The 22785-nt window shown below is 42.8% G+C and overlaps 1 protein-coding gene and 1 non-coding gene across 3 annotated transcripts in view; one reads left to right on the forward strand and one right to left on the reverse strand.

The window, feature by feature from the left end:
• Positions 1 to 22785, forward strand: part of Daam1 (dishevelled associated activator of morphogenesis 1) — a 179607-nt gene that overhangs the window by 123875 nt on the left and 32947 nt on the right. For both annotated transcript variants that reach the window (XM_045154021.1, XM_004649229.2), the window contains exons 4-15: positions 2144 to 2215; positions 7732 to 7826; positions 9807 to 10140; positions 10551 to 10661; positions 10776 to 10879; positions 12697 to 12763; positions 12994 to 13111; positions 13508 to 13646; positions 13925 to 13983; positions 16400 to 16587; positions 17058 to 17351; positions 17914 to 18021. In XM_045154021.1, coding sequence (XP_045009956.1) covers positions 2144 to 2215; positions 7732 to 7826; positions 9807 to 10140; positions 10551 to 10661; positions 10776 to 10879; positions 12697 to 12763; positions 12994 to 13111; positions 13508 to 13646; positions 13925 to 13983; positions 16400 to 16587; positions 17058 to 17351; positions 17914 to 18021 — 1689 coding nt within the window. The remainder of the gene's footprint in view (positions 1 to 2143; positions 2216 to 7731; positions 7827 to 9806; positions 10141 to 10550; positions 10662 to 10775; positions 10880 to 12696; positions 12764 to 12993; positions 13112 to 13507; positions 13647 to 13924; positions 13984 to 16399; positions 16588 to 17057; positions 17352 to 17913; positions 18022 to 22785) is intronic.
• On the reverse strand, positions 17718 to 17849 carry LOC123462642. Its single transcript, XR_006638428.1, has one exon. It is a non-coding gene; the product is annotated as a small nucleolar RNA SNORA33 (small nucleolar RNA).

Consider the following 22785-nt stretch of genomic DNA (forward strand, 5'->3'; position numbering starts at 1 on the left):
ACCAAGACTGTTGAGATTGCAAACAGACTGGCGCTTGTGGGACCTTGGACATGGAACTTAGTTTTGTTTGTTTTGGAAAGTTGCCATCGTTTGGGGAGAATAGAAAGATCTGGCACCTTCTATTTCATTTTATAGGTTCAAATACCATTGAATATCACTGTGGGTTTGGGATTGTTAAATCCATAGGTAACAGCAGGGGCCTGCAAATTTTAATGCCTCCTTTAAAGAGGAAAGCTGTGTTCAACATTTATATCAGCACCACAGCTTTTTTATTAACATGCTAAATTATAATCAAGAGCTGTTCTGAAAACTCATCAGGTTTGCTAAACTTTTTAAATGATGGGAGTGTAATCCAGCCCAACTTCAAAGCCACCGCTGTAGCCACAGTCCCCATAGGCAAGCTCATGCCATCTCCAGGGAGAAGTCACACTGCCCACTGGTAAGGCCTGTAAGCAAGTGCCTCCTTGTTGTACCTATAGAAATACTGTTTTGAGATGGCATTTCTGCTCCCCTACCTCAGTAGACCTGCCTGGGAAGATTGGCAATGGGTGGGGTGCTCACAAGTGCAATCCCAGTGCTTTGGACCTCAAGGCCGGAAAGATAGCTACCGAGTGGGCTCAGTCTATGCTACATGGGGCTAGCCTGGCCTACAAAGTGGGATGCTCTCTCTGAAACCAAATCAAATCCAAAACATGAGAAAGTGATATTTTGAGGTAAAGTCTAAGAGCTAAATTAAAGGCTACTTTGCTATTACTCTTCCAAGGGCCTGCAATACACATTGAGAACTGCTAAGTGCACACCTTCCTGACAGGAATGACCCCATCGCCACACAGCAGCGCTGTGTAAGTGGACAGAATCTCCTCCTGGGGCACAGGACAAGCCCGTGCACAAAGGTGTTCTCTGAGCGGGAAGGCCGAGTACCACCCACCTTCTCCCCTCAGCCATGTTTGATGACACAGTGACTTGCAGTCACGTGGGTGTGCAAAAGTGCATAGAAAGCCCTGACCATGGTGCCATGCTCAGGTAAACTCGATGCTTGGGTACAGCAGAGACCACAGTTGGCTGAGCTTTCAGAGGGTTGTGTTTAGCCTGGCAGTCTGGGTTCTCCATCCACAGGAGCCCTGGGACCGCTAGTTTCAGGTCATCCTGGTTTGTGAGGTACACAACGGCCTTGTGGTTGGGGAATGAGTTTCTGAATTTCATAGGTTTCAATTCTTTTTTTTTTTTTAATTTTTTTTTCTGAATTTATTTATTTGAGAGCGACAGACACAGAGAGAAAGACAGAAAGAGGGAGAGAGAGAATGGGCGCGCCAGGGCTTCCAGCCTCTGCAAACGAACTCCAGACGCGTGCGCCCCCTTGTGCATCTGGCTAACGTGGGACCTGGGGAACCGAGCCTCGAACCGGGGTCCTTAGGCTTCACAGGCAAGCGCTTAACCGCTAAGCCATCTCTCCAGCCCAGGTTTCAATTCTTGATAGCACAGAAATGTACTGAATTCTCTACCAAATCTACCAACCTGACACAGCAGGAGGACTGGGCCAGAGACTAGTGTGTGTTCACTTTACCACCTTCCAGTCAATGTCAGTAGCCTAGTTGTAGCCACATCAAATGAAATCCCACTTCAAACTTTTTACTGTCTGTTGGAATCAGTATAAGCTAACTGAAAAGATCTGCATAGCATCTGGCTTGAGTGTTAGGTCAGTGTTTAAGGCAAGATTTCTTCTCCCTCAAGCTGGGTCCAGATGTGTGGTCTCAGTATATTCTCAATGTGACATGGAACCTAGAGGCTGTTTTGTCCTTGGGACATTTTCCAATGTTCCTGTGTCTCCAAAGGAAAAGCTTTACAGCATGGTATGGCCTCAGTTCCTGTGTAAATTCCCTTCATTCGTGGGTGAGAAAATGTCCTTTTGTCACACCTTACTCAGACTTCAGCACACTGGCAGTCAGGTTGGGAAAACCACCCCAGATAAATAGAAGACCCGAAGGATCTAAAGTCAGTACTTTAAAATAAGCCTGTCCTGTCCTCACACCTTCTGTGGGCTGTGTGAGCCACTGTCCAGGTGCTCTGGGAGGCAGATGTGTTCCTGTGTACCGACCTCTTGTGATGTGTCACCTGTTTTCTTTCTCCTCTTTTTTCTTTACAGGACCAGGAAGAAAACAAGGGAGCTACAAGTTGGCCCGAGTTCTACATTGATCAGCTCAATTCCATGGCTGCTGTAGGTATAGTTTATATTCTGTGACACACAGTTTCAAACCTGGGACAAAGTACAGTTGCACAATTAATTTGATTGAGTAAAACCTACCAAATATCCACTACCTTTCCAAGCTTCATTGCAAGCATTCAGCGTTTGGGGGGAAGATGGGGAAAGAGGCAGATGTGTTACTTGGCAAAGTGATTTTTCTAGTATGTTTTAAATGAAATCTACACACACTAAAATATAATTGCCTTTAATATTGCAAGAGGAAATATATTCTGAAATTTGGCCTGTGGCCCACTTTAACTTGCAATAGCTCTCAACATTCAGAGCTCTGCAGCACTATCCTAAAAGCTAAAACACTGTGACTTAACAGTTCCTTCTTTATACTCTTCTTATTCTCTTTCTTATTGGAAACTTGGTTCCTTCCTGGATTCTTAGTAGTAGTTTTGTTTTTACAAAGAACCAATGTGCTCTTTTCTCATAAAAATCGGTGAGGAATCCATAGAGAATCAGGTTTCATAAAAGATGTACTAATCATAGTGCTGAGATACCCTTAAGAAACCATTTTGGGGTTCAGCTATTGCTTACAATGTATTCTCAAGATCTAAAATATGAATTCTGATCAAGTAGATTTCTCTGGGATTTGGCATTCCAAGCTGCTTGAAAGGCCTCTATTGATCACAGCAAAAATTCACAGCAGAATAAATCATCAACCTTTGGACCTTACCAGCTCAAATAGTGTTGTTGTTAATAAAAATTGAAGACTTGCCAGCCTTTACCTCTCTAGGCACACCCGTGATTTTAGGAATCAATCTTTTGTCTCCAGCTTCCAAGATCAAAGTAGAGAATCCCTCCCCTAATGCCTCCCTCCATCTCTTCCTGCCTTCACCAGAGTCCTTTTGAAGAATTTGTGTTTTACCACTTCAAGCACACATTTTACATTGTCTAGTATTTTGCTACTGCAAAAGTTAAAACCTGGCTAGAACATGTGAATCATTTGCACTCTTCCTAACCTCTGAGAGGCCTTGACTTTTAGTAACTTCCTCCTTGTTGTCTGTCTCCCTAAAGATGCTTCTGCCATTACACAGTAAACCATAAGTAGCCTGGTAAATGTGAAGAGGACTGCATAAATTACAGAAGAAACTGTGTGCGTCTTCATCTCAAAGCATAGCAAAAAGGAAGAGAAAATACTGAGCACCATGTCCTCCTTCAGTGCACTGAGCACCAAGTCAAGGGCGAGCTCAGCAGGCGTGTGAACATGCTAACACGGTGGGCGGGTTTCTGATGACTTCCGGGGGCTTTTCTGCCATCCGTAGGCCCAGGCAATAATAATATGGGGCTATTTAATACTGCTTGCATGTGAAGACTATTTGGTGAATTTCTGTTACTATTAGGAAAAAAAAAAAAAAAAAAGAAACTGCCAGGCAGTATGCTTCTCTTTGTAATTAAGTCAGCTTTGTTTGATGTATGACAAGAGAAGCTCTTCGTTAGTGAATTCCCTGCTATAAATGGAAAAGTATAAAGTATTATGGACTTTTCTTTCTTTGTGTATTGGGACAGTTACACTAATTTGTCCTGGAGTAACTTGGTCCCTGCCTTGTCTGGAGTGGACCTGGCTCGTCTGAGGTACGGGATCTGCAGTGTGCCAGCTTGTGGCCCCTCCCTAATGCTTCCAAGCCTCCCTTTCTCCTGTTTCCCATTTTAATTTCGGTGCCTTGTTGAGTGTTCTTCATTTTAATTATACTTGGTTCCTAATCCACAGTCCTTCTCCAGGGCATCACGAGACTATTAGATTGTGTGGCTTCGCTGTTCTTTATGTGTCAGACACCTGACAAAGCCTTCTAATGCTCCCTTTAGGACTGAGCCAGTATCATTCCAGGGTCAAAGATAAAGGACATTGACTGTCCATGTGGTAACAAGGCTGCAAAACTCCCACACACTTAAAGGAGCAAGGAGGCAGATGGGACCGGAAACCCTGTTGAGTTTTCTGTTTTTCTCACCATACTGGTTGCCACCTGTTCCTTGCATAGCTCTGGCTCTTCTCTCTGACATCTGTGTAGGAAATTCTCGCCCCTCTCACCCCCGCCGTATGCACGCAAAACCCTGAGAGACAGTCCCTGAGGACTAGAAAGGCACACGATTCCTCCAAATCCTACATTGTCCCAGGAGCTGGACTCTTTGTCTCTCTGCTTAGGGGACTGCTGAAGAGCCATTTGTCCTTACTATCTGTCCTCTGTGACATCGGTGGCAACTCTCACTTGCCTCATGTGACAAGCAGTGTAACAGATGAGTTATGCATTGTTTTAAATCCTTACCGCCAACCTGTGCTTCAAGTGCTATTTATAGACAGAGTCTGAAACTCAAAGAGTTACCACCATGGCCAAGGTCATCTAATTACAAAGCAATCATCTAATTAATAATTTTAACCTGTCTGAGCCCAAAGACTATCTCCCAATATGCCTCTCACTGGCTCTGTTTTCAAAGCTGTGAGGCTTTACAGGAAAGAAGCCAGCTGACTGTGCCTCTCCCTGCTCCTCTGGCCCAGGAGGGCAGGTATCTGTTTTCTTTAACGCCTCAAGAGTCTGATAAATAGGCCTGGTCAAGAACTGCCACACTTACTGGTCTATGTTCCAGCCATTTGGGGAACAAGACAGGCTTCTTTGCATAAACCTCCTAACAGGAATGCTTTGTTCTGGAAAGGATCCCTGAGTGATCTGTTGGCTTTTAAAAAATGTAAAATGGAGCTGGGCGTGGTAGCACACGCCTTTAATCCCATCACTCAGGAGGCAGAGCTAGGAGGATTGCCATGAGTTCATGGCCGCCCTGTGACTACATAGTGAATTCCAGGTCAGCCTGGGATAGAGCGAGACCCTACCTTGAAAAAACAAAAACAAAAAAGTGTTAAATAGTAAGATAAAGGAGTGCATGGGTTCTGGAGGGACCTGTCTGGGTCAAGGATTGAGGTAAAGTTCGGCGAGCTCAGTATGTCTTCTCCATCTCACTCCAAGTAAACGTTCTAAATCAGAGCTGAGGCCCAACTTCCAGACAGGCACGGTCACGGAACACCATGCGTGCATCATGCAGCACGTTCCAGTGTGTGGCCAGGGGCTTTGCCTGAAGGTCCTGTGTCAGTGTGCACTTTGTCCCTTGCCCACTTCTGGTGGGAGTTTGTCCTGTACATGACAGGTGCAAACTCCTTATTTGGCATAGAAATCATTAGAAATTTAAGGTTTGTTTCCCTTATCTACTACAATTGTAAATTTAATCTTTTCCCCTAAAGCCTAGATAGTCAAAAATTCCTACAAAGTGTATTTTGAAAAGCAACATTGAACTATCAGGTTTATATCTACACACTTTCAACTTTCTTTTTGCAGTCAAGACCAGCTCAGCTCCAAATCTAGTTGTATCACATGGAGAAGCAGTCATGGTCTCTCCTAACACCCACAAGGGCCGTGCTTCTTACATTGAGGGAGGAAGCTCCAGTTTAATTTTCTATGACATTGCATAAATTTCCCAACTCTATGAGAGTGAGATTCAAAACTGTCCACCTTTGTTCAGCTGTGTCACCCTCTCCAGGACTGCCAGGAGGATAATTAGTCGACCTTTGTTTAGTTTCAGAGACCTACAGTAAAACGTTTGTCTTTATGGGGACAGTTTTATGAGGTTGAGCTCAGGAACAGGAGTGACATTCACAAAAGGCCTGTTTTTGAGCCTCAGATTCAGCAGTTACTTAAGACTAACGGAGTTCCGATGGGCTGGTCGGTGCTGACCTTCCAGGCACAGGTCTGGCGCTTTGGAAAACTTCACCGGCCATTTCTGCATCCTTTCTGCCTCTGCTGACACCTGTCCAGCCTTCACCAGTAAGAGGAGAACTTGAGCAGAACAGGATCAAGTTAAGGAAACGAGATCCAGTGGACCTTATTCTCAGTTGCTGTCACTGTCATTGACGTGCTGTTCATGTGCTTTATTCTTCACCATGAGGTTACATTACATTTTAGTTAATGCTTTGTTACTTAGTGCTGTTGCTATTGATATAAAAAAAAAAAAGTCTGTTGATGACCTGTGATCCTAAAACAAAGGGAGAGACTAGATCACTGAGACCCCTGGGTATGAGGCAAAGTTTTCTTCTGCCCAGCCACCCTACTGTGTTTCTAGCCCAGTCTTTTATCAGCAGTAAGGCAGGGGAGACTGGACAAGGGCGCCTCCAGAGCAGGGCGAAGGGAGGGGGACTAATACCGCATGGGTGGAGGTCCTGGCCCTGGCAGTTGGGGTGGAGAGGTGTCGAGTACAGCTAGGTGAACACGAGATGAAATGGGGTGAAACAACTGTGACCCTCATCTGCATTCACTCTTTATGACGTCAGCTGAGCTTGGCCTATTAGAGCTTTGCTCCTCTTCCATTCATATTGCTAGGAAGTGTATTGGAAATGGAGGATATCAAACTTTTTATCTTATTTTTTATAACTTCAGACAAACAAAATGAGAGCCTTGGTTGTAGCAAGATCCCTGGGTGACTTCCACATACACATTGAAGTAAAAGAAACACTGCCCTTAGTAACTCTGGATTCAACCTACTCACCCACACCCTGATGTCTCAAAGATGTTGGATCATTTTGAAAGCTTAAAGCATTTACTCTGAAAGCAGAGTCTATCTTAGTATCAGAGCCAATTTAATTGTTCCCCTTAAAAATATTTAATATAAGCTGGGCGTGGTGGCGCACACCTTTAATCCCAGCACTTGGGAGGCATAGGTAGGAGGATCACCATGAATTTGAGTCCATCCTGAGATTCCAGAGTGAATTCCAGGTCAGCCTGGGCTACAGTAAGACCCTACCTTGAAAACCTATATATATATATATATATATATATATATATATATATATATATATATATATAATTTATATTTATATATTTATTTATTTATATAATACAAAAATCCTTTGAATCTTGATTTCCTTTTCAGCTGAGAAATGAGAGACAAAGCCTGGAAAATTCACTAGCAACTTCCTCTGACAGTGTGACATGTAACTGTAGTTGCCAGGGTCCAGGTTCTATCAAGTATAAATAGTAATATGTACATCAGGGTGTTGTTAGAGCTGGAGAGATAGCTCAGTGGTTAAGGTGCTTGCATGCAAAGTCTAATGGTCCTGGTTCAGTTCCCCAGTGCCCACATAAAGTCTGATGCACAAGTGGCACATGCATCTGGAATTTATAGCAGCTAGAGGCCCTGGTGTGCCCATTCTCTCTCTCTCTCTTTCTGCTTACAAATAAATAAGAATATCTTTTAAAAACAAAAATAGTTACATAAACATCTGAACAACTTTATCGCTACTAGTAGTTCCAGTCATTTTCTTAAATTATTATTTAAAATTTGAGAGGCCCAAAATTTAGGGTAGAGACAATAAAATTATGGAATTCCTGGTGGCACTGCACTATTGTAATCAAATCTGTGGATTATTTGTGGTAAAAGTGATGTACATAATCAGTTGGTAATTAAAACATATTTTAAGAAGCAACTTCTGTTTTCTTTTGTAGAGAAAATCCCTGCTGGCTCTTGAGAAGGAAGAGGAGGAGGAGAGGAGCAAGACTATAGAGAGTTTGAAGACGGCACTAAGGACAAAACCCATGAGGTACCTTCCCCAGGCAGCGCGCCCCTCTCCTCGCCTGTCTCCCGCCGTTCTTTCTGTAGCAGTCAGGGCTTCAAGGAAAGCTTGCGGCCAACTGAACCAATGGAATGCTTTGATTACTAAACACTTGATAAATTCATTTAAAAGATAAACAGTTACTAGAATATTAAAATTTTTTAAAAGGGAAGAAGGAAAAGGGAGGGAAGGAGGTTTGTGGGAAAGGGTGGGTGGGAGGCAAGACCATGGAACATGTGGGACCCTCATTCATTGTTCTTGGGAATGTCACATGGTGCAGCCACTTTGGATTTAGCAAGACAGTTAGCTCTTCAGAATGTTTCACGTAGTGTTGGCATATTACCCAACAGCCGTCCTCCAAGGTACGTGCTAAGGGAGGTAGAGACGCATTTCCCAAAATCCTTGTCCACAAATGTTCATATCAGCTTTATTAAAAATAGCCACAAAAATACAAACAACCCACCACTTGACAAATGGATAAAATGTGGTATACCCACATAAACGAGGATTTTTTTGTTTGTTTTTGTTAGTTTGTTTGTTTTTGAGCTAGAGTCCCACTCTAGCCCAAGCTTACCTGGAAACCAGTATTTTATTTTTATTTTTAATTATTCATTTGTGAGAGGGAGAGAAAGAAGCAGAGAGAGAATGGGTGTACCAGGGCCTTCAGCTGCTACAAACAAACTCCAGATAGCTGCACCACTTTGTGTATCTGGCTTACATGTGTCCTGGGGGCAAACCTGGGTCCTTTGGCTTTGCAGGTGAGAACTTTAACCACTAACCCATCTCTCTAGCCCCAAAGGGGTGTTTTTTGACCACTGAATTGTGCTTTTTAAAATGATTGATTTGAGTTTTATGGCATATGCTCTCCATGTCGATAAACCTATTATGAAAAATAAAAGAAAGGCAGACAGTCTGGCAAGTGATTCACTCCTCTCTAGTGACCTGTTTCCACTTCATGCCTCTTCCACCAAGACCTCCAGGCTTTGGTGCGGTAGTGAGGTTCTTACAGCTACATTTCATTAGTACAGGTGCCAAGAATGAAGCTAGCTGGCCTAAGGAGCTTGGCTTTATCTGAGTCATGTGGTGTGGTTGGGAATGGGGAAAATGGTGCAAAAATAACAACTGCTATTCTTTATTTGACAATAAAATGTAAATTAGCAAAAAAAATGTACTGGTTCATCAACTACTATGTAGATATGTGACAAGGTTTCCAAGATGATGGTAACATGGCTGGTGTTGGGAGTGTGTTTTCACTCTCAGAAGCTACGGAGTGTCCAAATCTAAATGAGTTCAGGAGTTTCTTAAGTAGTCGGATAAGCTGTGTCACCTCTGGGCATTTCAGAGGGTTTGACATACACATGTGTATGGTGACTTACAATAAATTTTATAAACATTAACAAGATTAACTTATATAAAAGCATTATTTTAATCTGTTTGATATGTTAGCATTCCATGGAACGTGACATACAAAAGAAGGACTTTGCTAGGGATAGAGATAGTCATTTGTTTGAGGAGCAGATGTGCTGGTGTTGAAGGCTGCTCATTCTTTGACTTTCCTTGATAGGGGCTCTGGTCAGAGGCCAACACACAGAGCTACAGGGGCTGCAGGTCAGCAGACGGTTTAACCTAACAGAATATATTCTGGGGCTGAGGCTGAAACTGAGCAACAGAGTCGTGCCTAGCATGTAAAGGCCCTCCATGCAGTGCTCTGTTAATTGATGGAGATGTGTTTACCTCAAATGAGATGTTTTTTCATGGTTCTGTTTAGACTAACTGTTGGGTCTGTGCTATGGAGGAGACAAAGAATTACAAAAAGAAAAAGAATTACAAAGACCTCATCAGTGCAAGACTTGTGGTACTTTAGGAATGAAATGTACTTCCTTTCCTCACATGTCCCCCACCCTGACTTTTCTATTGGAGTTACTATGAAACCCAGACTTAAGTTTGATGCACTTTTCTTCATGACAGGTTTGTAACCAGATTCATCGACTTGGATGGCCTGTCGTGTATCCTCAATTTTCTGAAGACCATGGACTACGAGACCTCCGAGTCTCGGATACATACCTCTCTCATTGGTTGTATAAAGGCACTAATGAACAACTCTCAAGGTCGGGCTCACGTTCTGGCTCATTCTGAGAGTATTAATGTAATCGCTCAGAGTCTGAGCACAGAGAACATTAAAACAAAGGTGGCCGTGCTGGAAATCTTGGGCGCCGTGTGCCTGGTTCCTGGGGGCCACAAAAAGGTTCTGCAGGCCATGCTGCACTACCAGAAGTATGCCAGCGAGAGAACCCGCTTCCAGGTAGGTGCTCTGCAGCCTTCTCCACTCCATCCTTAATCTGACCTTGAAGAAGGAAGGGGAGCTGTAGTTGAGATTTCCCTCTCACTGTGTGATTGCTCACACTGTGTCTTCGGACAGTCCTTTCCTGTGGGGGTTAAGAATCATTTAGAATCAGAATGCAGAATGTGATCATGTCACTGTCTTTTTACTCAAATGTGAAAAGCAGCAGAGACACTGAAGCCCACTTTGTATGCGTGTGTCAGTGAGCATATGTGAGGTCAGAATTTTTCGAACCAATCTTAAAGAAAGATGAATTTCTATGGGTCACTGTAATTCTAACGATATCTACTTTAAAATTTAGGCATAAAAATTTATAAAATTTGGTTTGGTAATGATTGAGAGTTTCATTTTTATGTTTGTATCTTTAAAAGACATTAATTAACGACTTGGATAAAAGCACTGGGCGTTACCGGGATGAAGTGAGCCTGAAGACTGCTATCATGTCCTTCATCAACGCGGTGCTGAGCCAAGGTGCAGGAGTGGTAAGAGCCTCCATTGTAGATTTAAAAATACACCATGAACAAACAACTTTGCAAAAGGATTGCTATAGACTTGAAAAAATATGAATATATGTTTTATCACCCTTTTACTTTCAGGAGAGTTTAGACTTCAGACTTCATCTTCGCTATGAATTTCTGATGTTGGGAATTCAGCCTGTTATAGATAAATTAAGGGAACATGAAAATTCAACCTTAGACAGGTGAGTCAGACTCACGTGGCCTGAGAGCAATCATGCCATCTGTGCGTGCGGTGAGTGCCAGCCTCTGGGCTACTTGCAGCCTGTGTCTAACACGAGGAGCTTGCACCAGCATGTTAGTTCAGACGATTGTTTCCGTATTGTTGAATACCTTCGTCATGGAAGGCACATTGAGAAGTTAAGGTCAGGAGGTGGGGTGTTGCCTTAGACCTGAATCTCTGCCCTCGTCTTGCTTTATACTTCCTATGTATCCTGGTCAAGTGACTTGTTTTTTGTTTCTTTGTTTGTTTGTTTTGTTCTCTTTTTGTTTTCTGAACTTCACTATTTTTCTACTTATTAAAAAATGGGGGCTGGAGAGATGGCTTAGCGGTTAAGCGCTTGCCTGTGAAGCCTAAGGACCCCGGTTTGAGGCTCGGTTCCCCAGGACCCACGCTAGCCAGATGCACAAGGGGGCGCACGCGTCTGGAGTTCGTTTGCAGAGGCTGGAAGCCCTGGCGCGCCCATTCTCTCTCTCTCCCTCTATCTGTCTTTCTCTCTGTGTCTGTTGCTCTCAAATAAATAAATTTTAAAAAAATTTTTAAAAAAATGGTGACGCCGGGTGTGGTGGCGCACGCCTTTAATCCCAGCACTCGAGAGGGAGAGATAGGAGGATTGCCATAAGTTCGAGGCCACCCTGAGACTCCATAGTGAATTCCAGGTCAGTCTGGGCTAGAGTGAGACCCTACCTCAAAAAACAAAAAAAAAAAAAAATGGTGATGATGACAAGGACAACTGGCTTTTTGTTTGTTGTAAGACTTGGCTATGAAACCTGTGACACCACGTTGCGCTTTGATAGGCATTCGCCAAGTGTTAACCCTTTCATCCATGGTGCATATTCACTGCCCCTCATCTTCTCCCTCTAGTCTGATGTGCTCGTCTTCATAGACGGTGTCATGCCTAGATGTAGAGTACACAGTAGGAGGTTAATAAACATTTGCACAAAAAAAGTGCATGAATGTTTCTTTTGTGATCTTTAATTCAGTAACAAGTCAAATGTGGGTCTGTGGGCTTGTTTCTCCTTAAAAAGAGCAGCAAAGAGACTGTGGACTTTTTCAGACTTGATAGACACTCACTTAATTTAGTAATGCCTACTGTAAAATATATGCTATTCACCATGGGTTTTAAATTTTTTTCTTACTATCTTCCTAGCTTAGGTAATGAATTTTTTCCTTAGAAAAGACATAGTTAAATAAAGGTATTCAAGTTGTATTACCTTGATTCTTTAGAGATATCACTTAAAGTCAAGAAAGGCCTGAGGGGGCAAGGAGAAGGAGCGTGAGATCAAACTCAGGGCCATACACATGATAGACAAATATTGTGTACCACTGAACTACATTTCCCTGCATTTTCTTTATTAAAATAGGGTCTCATTAAATAGCTTAGGCTGGCCTTGAATTTATAATTTTCAGGCTGGAGAAATGGCTTAGCACTTAAGGCACTTGCCTACAAAGCCAAAGGACCCAGGTTTGAGTCCCCAGGACCCACGTAAGCCAGATGCACAAGGTGGTACATGTGTCGGGAGTTCATTTACAGTGACTGAAGGCACTGATGTGCCCATTCTCTTTCTTCCTCTCACTCTCTCTCTCTCCCCCCACATATCTCTTTAAAATAAATAAAATAAAATAGAATTTATAATTCTTCTGCTTCCACCCCCTCAGTGCTGAGATTACAGGCTAGCATCACCATACCATGTTGAGGCCTAAGTATTAATGTCCTAGGTCCTTTGTGATGTATTTGTGGGATATTCTGCTTTTAGTAATGGTTATTTAATTATTTTTTAGGCATTTAGACTTTTTTGAAATGCTCCGAAATGAAGATGAGCTAGAATTTGCCAAAAGATTTGAACTGGTATGTATTCTTAGAGTTACTCTGGACTCATCAACTCACAGAATTTTTCTCTTAAAAAAAATGTGTTGGAGAGTTACCATGGGCCAGTGCAACCTATGAGTGAAGTCGGAGTTTCAGTTTGTCACCGAAGGGGCAGTGTTACTCCATGTTGGTCTTGGTTGTGCTGTCCTTGCATTGAGCGAATCAGGGAGCTTGGCTGTTTGACAGAGATTCATTTTCCTCGAAAACAGGTTCACATAGACACAAAAAGTGCAACTCAGATGTTTGAGCTGACCAGAAAGAGGCTGACGCACAGTGAAGCCTACCCTCACTTCATGTCCATCCTGCACCATTGCCTCCAGATGCCTTGTGAGTGGGGTGACCTGTGGGGGGCCCCGGAGTGTGTGATGTTGTCCCCTCCACAGTGCTGGCTAGATGGGATGTGCAAGTGTCAGCTTTGTGATAATCTGATGTGTCTCCCCACACTGCTCAAAGAAAGGGTGTTATGAAACCCTCAAAATGAAATGAATTATGATTTCTTTTGTTGTACCTTCCAAAACATGTAGAATAAGGTGGAGAAAATGCCTTTCTATCAAATAAATGTTCGTTTCTTGCTAAAATTGCAGGAACTTTGGGAAGCATTAATACAGGTGATGTAAACATCCCTTTGGCCTCTGGGTCTAAAGGGAGAACACTGTTGAAAAGTATACAGCAGAACTTATAAACAACACGGAAATGGCTTTCCACTGCCCTTTTCCATTTCAGATAAGAGGAGTGGCAACACTGTTCAGTACTGGCTGCTGCTGGACAGAATTATACAGCAAATCGTCATCCAGAATGACAAGGGCCAGGACCCCGACTCCACGCCCTTGGAGAACTTCAATATTAAGAATGTCGTACGGATGTAAGCCTCTTCTTATTCTGCTGCCTGGGAGATAATGGTGCCAATGTAAAATACTTATCTTGCTTCCACCTAACAGCTGGGAGAGCAGAAATACGCTGGGGACAAATACGAGTTAACTATATAAATGCATGAAGCATACTGAAGTAACATATGAGTTTTAAGCATGCATTGATGATTTTCTCTGGCAGACTACTTCTGTAGTCAAGGGGAATACATTTGACAGTGGGTTTGTTATTTTATTTATTTTTGTGACGAGTGTTCCTGTAACTGTGCTCTAGGTTGGTCAATGAAAACGAAGTTAAGCAGTGGAAAGAGCAAGCAGAGAAAATGCGGAAAGGTAAATGACAAGGCCCTGGCCAGAGAAGGGGTTGTGCTGCTAGTTACTGGGGGCATCTGTGGGAAATCTGTATCGGTGTTTCAGCCTCCTTCCACATCTCAAGGGAGATTTCTCTAGTAGGTCTTTTTTGGGGGGGGGGGTGGTTATGATCAATCCCAGGATTTTGTGCATACTAGGCAAGCAGTCTGCAACTGAACTACATCCCTAGACCTGTGTTTTTTGAATCAAGCTATTTCAGTTGTCTTGCTGATTCCCAAGTATTATTATATCATTATACAGTATTTTAGAGAACTTATAACTTTTGCTGTTCAGTATTCATAAATTCAAATTTTCTTAGCCACCAAACACCCCACCCCCTGTTTGCCACATGAATTCAAGAATCTTAAAAGGACCACTTGTTTTCATCAGCCCTGTTCTCTTTATAACCTTAATTCAGCACCAGTCATAAAAAGAGAAATCGTGCAGAAGCTTGGTGACCAATGAAGAGATATGTGTTATGAACCATGGAGAAGATAGCCACTGATGGATGTTTGAATAACATTCAGGCTCTGTGACTGGGAAGAGATTTGTGTTCCTCATGGTGCCAGCCACTCTCAGAAAGAGTAATAGCAAATTAGTCTACAGCCATACCACCCTGATGTGCCTGGCCTCATCTCATCTCAGAAACTAAGCAGGGTTGGGCCTGGTTAGTACTTGGATGGGAGAATAATAGCAAATTAAAGTTTCCCCTTCATGAAAACAGTCATGTTCCTAACCACTACCCTCACCAGCCTGATGACCTGAGTCCCTTCTCCCTTGTCCAAGTCATTCATTCAAAGCCAGTGAAATACAGCAGCCCTTCCTAGTACCTAACACTCATGGAGAAGTGTCCAAGAGCTGTGAATGTATTTCCTTTCTCTGTCCTCTGCCTAGAAGCAGAAAGACAGGTCTACCAGCGGTCACTGAAAAAATAACATCAAGTATTGCTGGCAGGGTTGGATTGAAGAGGGTGTATGTTGATAAATAAGAGGGTGGATGCTGTGTGGAGTCAGGAAGCTATGGTCCTGAAAGGTTGAGTCTCTTTGGGGGAGAAGTCTCAGGTACTTAGTGCTTTGGAGGAGAAGGTGCTCAGTAAGAGCTTAGTGAATTGAGGGCAAACAGATGTCAGTTTCTGAGATAGTCTTTAGATTGGAACTTCCCACACCAGCCAATTCATCAGGATCACCTAAGAAGCTTTGAAATCCAATTTCCTAAGACCTGCTTCCACCTAAAGGATAGATTCCTTGGAGAGGGTGCACAGGATGACAGGACTATGAATTGTTAAGACCTTTCACATGTTAAGGCCTGTCCTAGTTTTGTTTCTTTTCATTGTGAATAAGAAATGAGGCATAGATAGAAGGAAAGTGGATTGCAGTGAGCTAGATTTTAGATGCGGATTAGAAGTCAGAGATCTATCTGTGAAGTGGCCAAGTCAGCTGAAAGATAAAATTTAATTTTAATGGCTCCTCCCTACAAATTCCAACTTGGGTAGCCACAGAAGAAAGAAGGTTAGAGACAGAGACAGTGTGAATATAAATGTGTTATCAAATGCACAAATAGAGACCAGCTGTGTATAGCTCAGCCCAAGTGGGCTATATTCCCTAGTTGACTTGTTGATATAGGAATTGGATCCAAGTATTTGAAAAAAAAAATATCTGCAGCCTAAACTTCATAATTTCTCTTTTCCAAAGCTCATCATTCCTGTCAGCAAAGCTTCTATTCATCTGCAATATGAATAAGCATTATGCTAAATTGGATGCCCTCAGCTTTGGTAGCAAGCCTAGGGGAGCCAGTAAAACCACAGCTGAGAGCTTTTTTTTTCCTTCTCCTCACACCACTCTGATTCATATGCCCAACAAACACTACTGCCCTTAAGATGCTGAATACTAAGATGATAGCATTTGCTTTCAAATGTTTTCATAATTGCTCAAGGGAAGCCTAAGGCTTCCGAGGGAATTTGCTAGCAGATCTCCATTGCAGCGCAGAGTCTTCCATCTGCTAGTGGGACTCGAGCCAGCAAAGCTCACTTACCAAAGCCGGACTTCTCCCTGACCCATTTCTAATTGGTGAGACATGACCCCTTTTAAAGTTGACCTTCCCCAGTGTAGCCATCAGGCCATTTCTATAAAAGGATTCTGAATTAGCCACCAAACTGGTGCCATCTTCTCCACGAGGAATTGCTCATCTGTAAGGTCTCTTTGGTCTTCACAAGGTGTAGTCAGTAAAGTTGTTCACCTGAAGCCCCTAACCAGCATGAGCACTGGTTAGCCCTTGGATCACCTCTTCAGTGAGAGGAAGAATGGTCCTTAGCTAAGGAGCAGTCACAATCTCTGCCTCGTCCTCAGCCACTTTCTCAGAAGGACCTCCTGGTCTCATGTCCCTTTATTGTCTTATGCAGAGCACAGTGAACTCCAACAGAAACTGGAGAAGAAAGAGAGAGAGTGTGATGCCAAGACCCAGGAGAAGGAGGAGATGATGCAGACCCTCAATAAGATGAAGGAGAAGCTGGAAAAGGAGACGACGGAGCACAAGCAGGTCAAACAGCAGGTGGCGGACCTCACGGCACAGCTTCATGAGCTCAGCAGGGTAAGGCTGGGTCTCCTGACTACTGGAGTACAAGGGCTTCGCTTATCCAAGGACCCCTCATCCTCGAGTAGACCACTCCTGATGCAATTGGTCACAGTAGTTACAAACTCTTCCTGTATGTTACATACCAGAGGTTGTTTGGTACATACACTGCTACTACCAATCCTGCCCTGGAAACAAAGGAAATCATATCAGCTTCTTAGCATGCAAAGTGATGTCGTGAAGACCAAACTGGATGACAGAGAAGTGGAAATGCTCTGCAGACAAGCACTCAGGGTCTACGTTCAAGATGAGACTCCACTCAGTCTCTGAGGGTCCCAAAAAGTCCATTTGACTTACCCAACCTTTAAACCCCCATTCCTAGAAGTACGGGTACACTGTAATACACACTGGGCAACATTAGATTCCTGAAATCATTAGGAGTTCTCTTCTTCCACTGATTTCCTCTTTGTACGGTTTTGTGCTTTCAGAGGGCTGTCTGTATCCCAGGAGGACCCTCGCCCGGAGCCCCAGGAGGTCCCTTTCCTGCATCTGGGCCTGGTTCTCTCCTTCCTCCCCCACCACCTCCACCCCTTCCTAGTGAAGCATTTCCTCCTCCACCACCTCCCCTTCCTCCCGGGGGTCCTCCCCCTCCCCCAGGGCCTCCTCCATTAGGGGGAATCTTGCCACCTCCTGGTGCACCAGTGAGTCTGGCACTCAAGAAGAAAAACATCCCTCAGCCCACCAACGCCCTGAAATCCTTCAACTGGTCTAAGCTGCCAGAGGTAAGCCATTTGTCCCCATTTCCAGAAATGCATCCGAAAATGGCATTGCAGGTCCCTGTGCCTCACTGAAGGGGAAACAGCTGAGCTGCCAGGTGACTTGATTGACTAGTGTAGGCTTGAGGTTCTCACCAGCTCATATATGAAGTGATAAGGCCTCCAAATAATTACATGTTGTTTGAAACCAGCTCACTTTGAGCATCATGGAAATTTTTTTAAAGGGGCAGTAGCACTTAAAAAAAGAACCTGTGCTTGTTCGTTTCTTTTTAAAATTTTTAATTTAATTTATTAACTTTTTCAAATTTCATTAAGTTTAGAACAAGTTACAGTAAAATTTTAATTAGGCTTTATGAAAACATTTCAACATTGTGTTGTAGTCATTTCGAGGGACCAAAATGACCTCAGCTGTCCTTAAGGCTCATAAAATGGTATCACTATTGCCAGCTCTGTTCTAAGTTTCTGCAGAAACCCATTCAGATGAGCAGATTAATTGGTTGGCTTTGTTTTTTTGTTTTTTTTTTTGTATGACTGTCAGCCATAGAACTTATTAACTTGATGTTTCTAGAACAAGCTGGAAGGAACAGTATGGACTGAAATTGATGATACAAAAGTCTTCAAAGTTCTGGATCTTGAAGACCTGGAAAGAACTTTCTCTGCCTACCAGAGACAGCAGGTAATAGCATTTGCTTTCCCGATGCCCAGGAAGGAAACAACCCTATCCTTGTGCACTACCCTGCCCATCTGCCATTACCACACCGAGAAGGCCTGTCGCACATCGCTGTTTGCTTGTCCTGTGCAGATTCCTGCAAAGCAACATGGTGTGCATGCCCACATGTGTGTCACCCTGGCTGCCAGTGTGCATGTGAGCACTTGAAGGAAGCAGGCTCCTTGTCGAGAAGCTTTGTACCATGGTTTGTGTCCAAGGCCTTGTCTCCATGAGTGTAAAGAGAACTGCATCTCACTGTATCTGTTCTTCGTCAAAATGGATTGTTAAGCAAAAAGTGTTGTCACCTCACAACATTTTCTTCTGAAGCCATTTTGGTTTATCTGGGTTTTAAAAAATAGATGGCAAGTGGTTAGTCTCAGAAGCAAAATGCTTTTCAAACTAGACTGTAATTTGACAGCTAACTAGAACCTACGGAGAGGTTTCAACTAGATGTCGTGAACATTATAGGTTTAGTCGTGGGTTTGCACAGGCTGATCAAGTGTGAAAATGATAATGAGATCAATAGGACAAGAGGAACACCTGAAATATAAGTGAAGCTTTTCCCAGTGGTAGCAAGACCACACGATCTGATGTCTGCTGCCTGTCCACGTTGATAAACCTCGCAGACATCTCACTGTGTAGGCCCTGGTCACTTTTGTGTGGAACTCTTGTTCCAGAGGGTTCTTCCAAAGCTCTCAGGAGTAAACTAGTAGCCAGAGCAAGGTGGCCAGGTTTGAAGAGTTCCAAAGGAACAGAAAAAAGGATGGTTCCCAAGCAATCTGCCAGAGCCCTCTGAAGGGAAAGTTGAATCTAGGAGTATGACAAGAAGGATTCTTAAGGCTGAGTAAAGGAGAGAACTCACCGCGGCTGAGCTGAAAGCACGTGTCCTCGTGTCTACACAGGGGTTTCCCTAGGGCTGTCCTGGCTGCTTGACTCATACTTGAATCACATCCAGGGTGGGGCATCCTCAAGCAAGCAGCAGACTTCCTTGTGAGCTTACTTGGCTTGGCTCCCGAGAAACAATGTCTCAGAAAAGAAGCACCAAGTACCAAGGGAGGTGATGGGCCAAGGTTGGGGAGACACACAAGCTAAAGGGGGGTTTGAAACACCTGAAGTAGGGAAGAAGGAGATCCTTCACCAGAGCACCTCGCTGGAGGAGGGAGAAAGGTGGTAGGTGAGGTGCTAGCTTAGTAAAGTGGGAAAGCAAAGCTGGTTGCCACTGTGGTACGGTGAGCCTAAGACTGCAGCCTTCATCTGGCCGCTCCCTAAGGAAGAAGGCAGCTTGTGCCCTGTTAGACTCACCAGTTAAAGCACAATGAAGAGAAAGAGGGTAAAGCACTGTCCAGTAGAAAACAATGCATCTTACTGTTCCAAGAGTGGCTAGAGTCCTCCTCCTGTGGGAGTCCTGCCCAGACGCATTCCTGATTGGCTAGAATGCCTCTCTCCTCTCCGCTGTTCCAGGAAGGAGTCCCATGGATCTTGGCGTGATATCACAAGGCATTTTAGCAAATTTCCCAACAATTCCAATAATCTTCTGAACTGGTTACAGGTCTCATCACTTTACCACATAGACTTCAGCTGCCAGTGCTGGTTGTCTAAGGTGAAGGTTGGGGACTTAGAGAAGTGTGTGAAACCAAGGGCAGTTACTCTGAGGGAGGCTTTTCAAGTCTGAGCATGTGGGTTGCATTTGTTATGAAGGCAGGTGGTTGAAAGACCCAAGTTGACAAGCCTCGTAATTAACTGGCTTTCAGCAGAAGGTACAGAAGGATGCTGCCAAAATGCTCTGGGACAAATGTGTGGACAGTTCTCAAGAGTGCTGAGACACAGGCTTGCAGAAAGCCTGGCAACTGAGTCACTGTGTCCTAGCAACCAACACTGTTTAAGTAATCAGTAGTCATTCCAGACAGGAAAGACAAGAACATTTCGGTTCTGCCTCACACTAAGGACACTGGTGACAAGAGCTTGTGGCCATTTTCTCAGTAGTACTTCCTGAAGGAAAAACTCAACCCACCTGCTCTGCTTAAGTATTTCAAAGGTCTTCTTCCCTCTTGGTATAAAAATTGAAGATGGGAGATTTTAAACCATCAGTATTTTTTTCAAATGAGGGTAATTTGAGTCATTTTATTGAGTTTACTGAATGTTGAGAGTAAGAAAATGAAAAGCTACAGGCATTACAATTGCAGCATGCAGAACCGAGTAAATGAAATGGATGCCTGTCGTTAAATGTCCTTCATCTCACGACGGCAACATCAAAGCGTGCATGTTCATTTCAGTCTTGGCGGTGCATTATGTAATTATCACCACATTTGAACTGTTCTCTTGTCTATTCCCAAATGGACTGGGAACCAATTCCCCCACCCCCACCATGCCATCTCTTATTTCCTCCCTAAGAGTTACAGAACCCTAGTTAAATTTTGGGCTGAATTTCAGCCAATTGTTTGGCTAGATAACTTTTTCAGATAGGCAAAGGAACAAATGAATAATTATATGCGTGTGATAGGAGCCTTACACACTGTATTCAGCAATGACAATTAGCACAATTTAGATAAATGAGTGATACTTAGGGGATGTATACATGCCTACATGTATATATAAGAACACTTACATATATATGCACATATTTACTTATGTTAAATTAAATACATAGAATACATCGGTTAATTTAAGAAATATTTTATCATTAAATTCAGATATTTATATTGTCTTCTTTATCTATAAAATGCTTCAAGGATTCAAATGTATTAAACTTTGAGCAGACCCACAACATAACTTTTAGTATAAAGCAGAGATGAGAAAAATCTATAAATAACTCTAATGTAGGCTAAGAGATAATCAGTAGTGAGTACACATTATATTTCTGGTGCTGAGTATGTTCTTAATCTCATTCACCCTAAAATTTAGTTCTCAAAGAGATCTTATGCTTCCTTCTTGTTTAATACTCACCCCTGGTCTATGAGAGGAATATTACCCCTATGTCACAGATAATAAAATATGGCTTCATTTTTATTCATTGTCCCAAAAGGTGCTACAGCTAGAACTACAAAGCAACAGAGTTCTCAGTTTTTCTTTGTTCTTCATCTGTGGTTTATTCATTGTGACTACCAGACTTCATAGAGGATTTTCTTTAGCTCCCATTTTAAGAATTTTTCTCAGCATGTATATCAAAGGTGCAGAGCCGATTATGTAAGCTCCTGTGCCCCATGAAGTGGAATTTAATAGCATGCAGTTATTCCCCTGTGCACATTCCAAAAGTTCATTTGAAAGTCAATTTCTTGAATCTCTGGACCTTCTCCTCATTGGAACTACATTATACATAATTTTCAGGTCAGCCACAAGAGACTAATTTTTAACATAAAATGTACATTGCAGAGTAGTATTATTAAGGTATAATTAAGCAATCTTCATATCTTTTTATGGAGAATTTTCATGCTGCCATGCTATGAATTCATTTCTCCCCATCCATGCTGTTGGCAGAGGGAAAGTGAGCTAATGCTGTCACATTTGCCTAATGGCAGCCGGAGCTCTGTAACACGGGAGTATCTCCGTCTCCCCTTCCTTCCTGCTCTTTGCACAAGGACAGTGCCTTCCATGATCAGTGCACATGTGACATTTCAAAGCCTCTGTCCTTTCATTTAGGGAACAAAGGAAACCTACTGGTCCAGAATCTAGCCTCTACTGCTGGCATGTCATAAGTCATTTTGGGGTCCCATTTGGAACATTCAGTAAATGTTCAGTATGTTTAGATTTTTTTAATTATTTATTTATTAAAGAGAGAGATTTATTTATTTGAGAGAGAGAGGGAATTGGCTGCACCAGAGCATCTAGGCTCTGCAAACTAACTCCAGACGCATGGCCATCTTGTGCATCTGGCTTAATGTGGGGTGCTAGGGAATGGAACCCAGGACTTTAGGTTTTGCAAGCAAGTGCCTTAAATACTGAACCACCTCTCCAGCCCTTTAAAAAATATTTATTTGATAGAGAAAGAAAGCCAGACAGAGAGAGAATGTAGATTATTTTATGAATGGTCAAATAATTTTCTTTATAAAATTCTTTTTACATTTATAATTATCCTGTGCATCTAATTTATACATTGAAAAATTATGATATAAGGTATTTTTTCAGTCTTTTTGTTTTGTTTTGTTTTGCATTTGGAGTACTTCAGATTGAACCTAGGGCCTCGAGCATGCTAGGCAAGCACTCTACCATTGCCGACATGCATCCCTAGCCCTTGACAGTCTTAGTATTGCTATGTGAAGGCAGAAGAGAATAATTGTGAAAAGTGGTTTTCTTTAAAACAAACTGTGAAGTCAGAGGTTTTGTAACTGGGTTCTGTAGTATGGATGGTCAAATACAGGGTTATATAGAAATTCTAGTGTATGCATTTTTCTATAAAAGCTTTTGGTAGAATTACCAGAGTCTTTCAACCTTTTAAATTTTTTAAGATTTTTAATTATTTATTTGAGAGAGAGAAGCAGAGAGCGAAAGAATGGGCACACCAAGGCCTCCAGCCACGGAAAACAAACTCTAGACACATGTGCCACCTAGTGCCTCTGGTTTATGTGGGTACTGGTGAATTGCTCCTGGGCCCCTAGGCTTCACAAGTAAACACCTTAACTGTTAAGCCATCTCTCCAGCCCTCTTTCAACCTTTAAAAGATCAAGACTCATTCTTATTTATAGCATCTTACCAGTAACAATCACTGAAAATGCAAGTTCCCACTTCCTATTGGTT

The sequence above is a fragment of the Jaculus jaculus genome, chromosome 7 (genome assembly GCF_020740685.1).
Source record: "Jaculus jaculus isolate mJacJac1 chromosome 7, mJacJac1.mat.Y.cur, whole genome shotgun sequence".
Taxonomy (NCBI): domain Eukaryota; kingdom Metazoa; phylum Chordata; class Mammalia; order Rodentia; family Dipodidae; genus Jaculus; species Jaculus jaculus.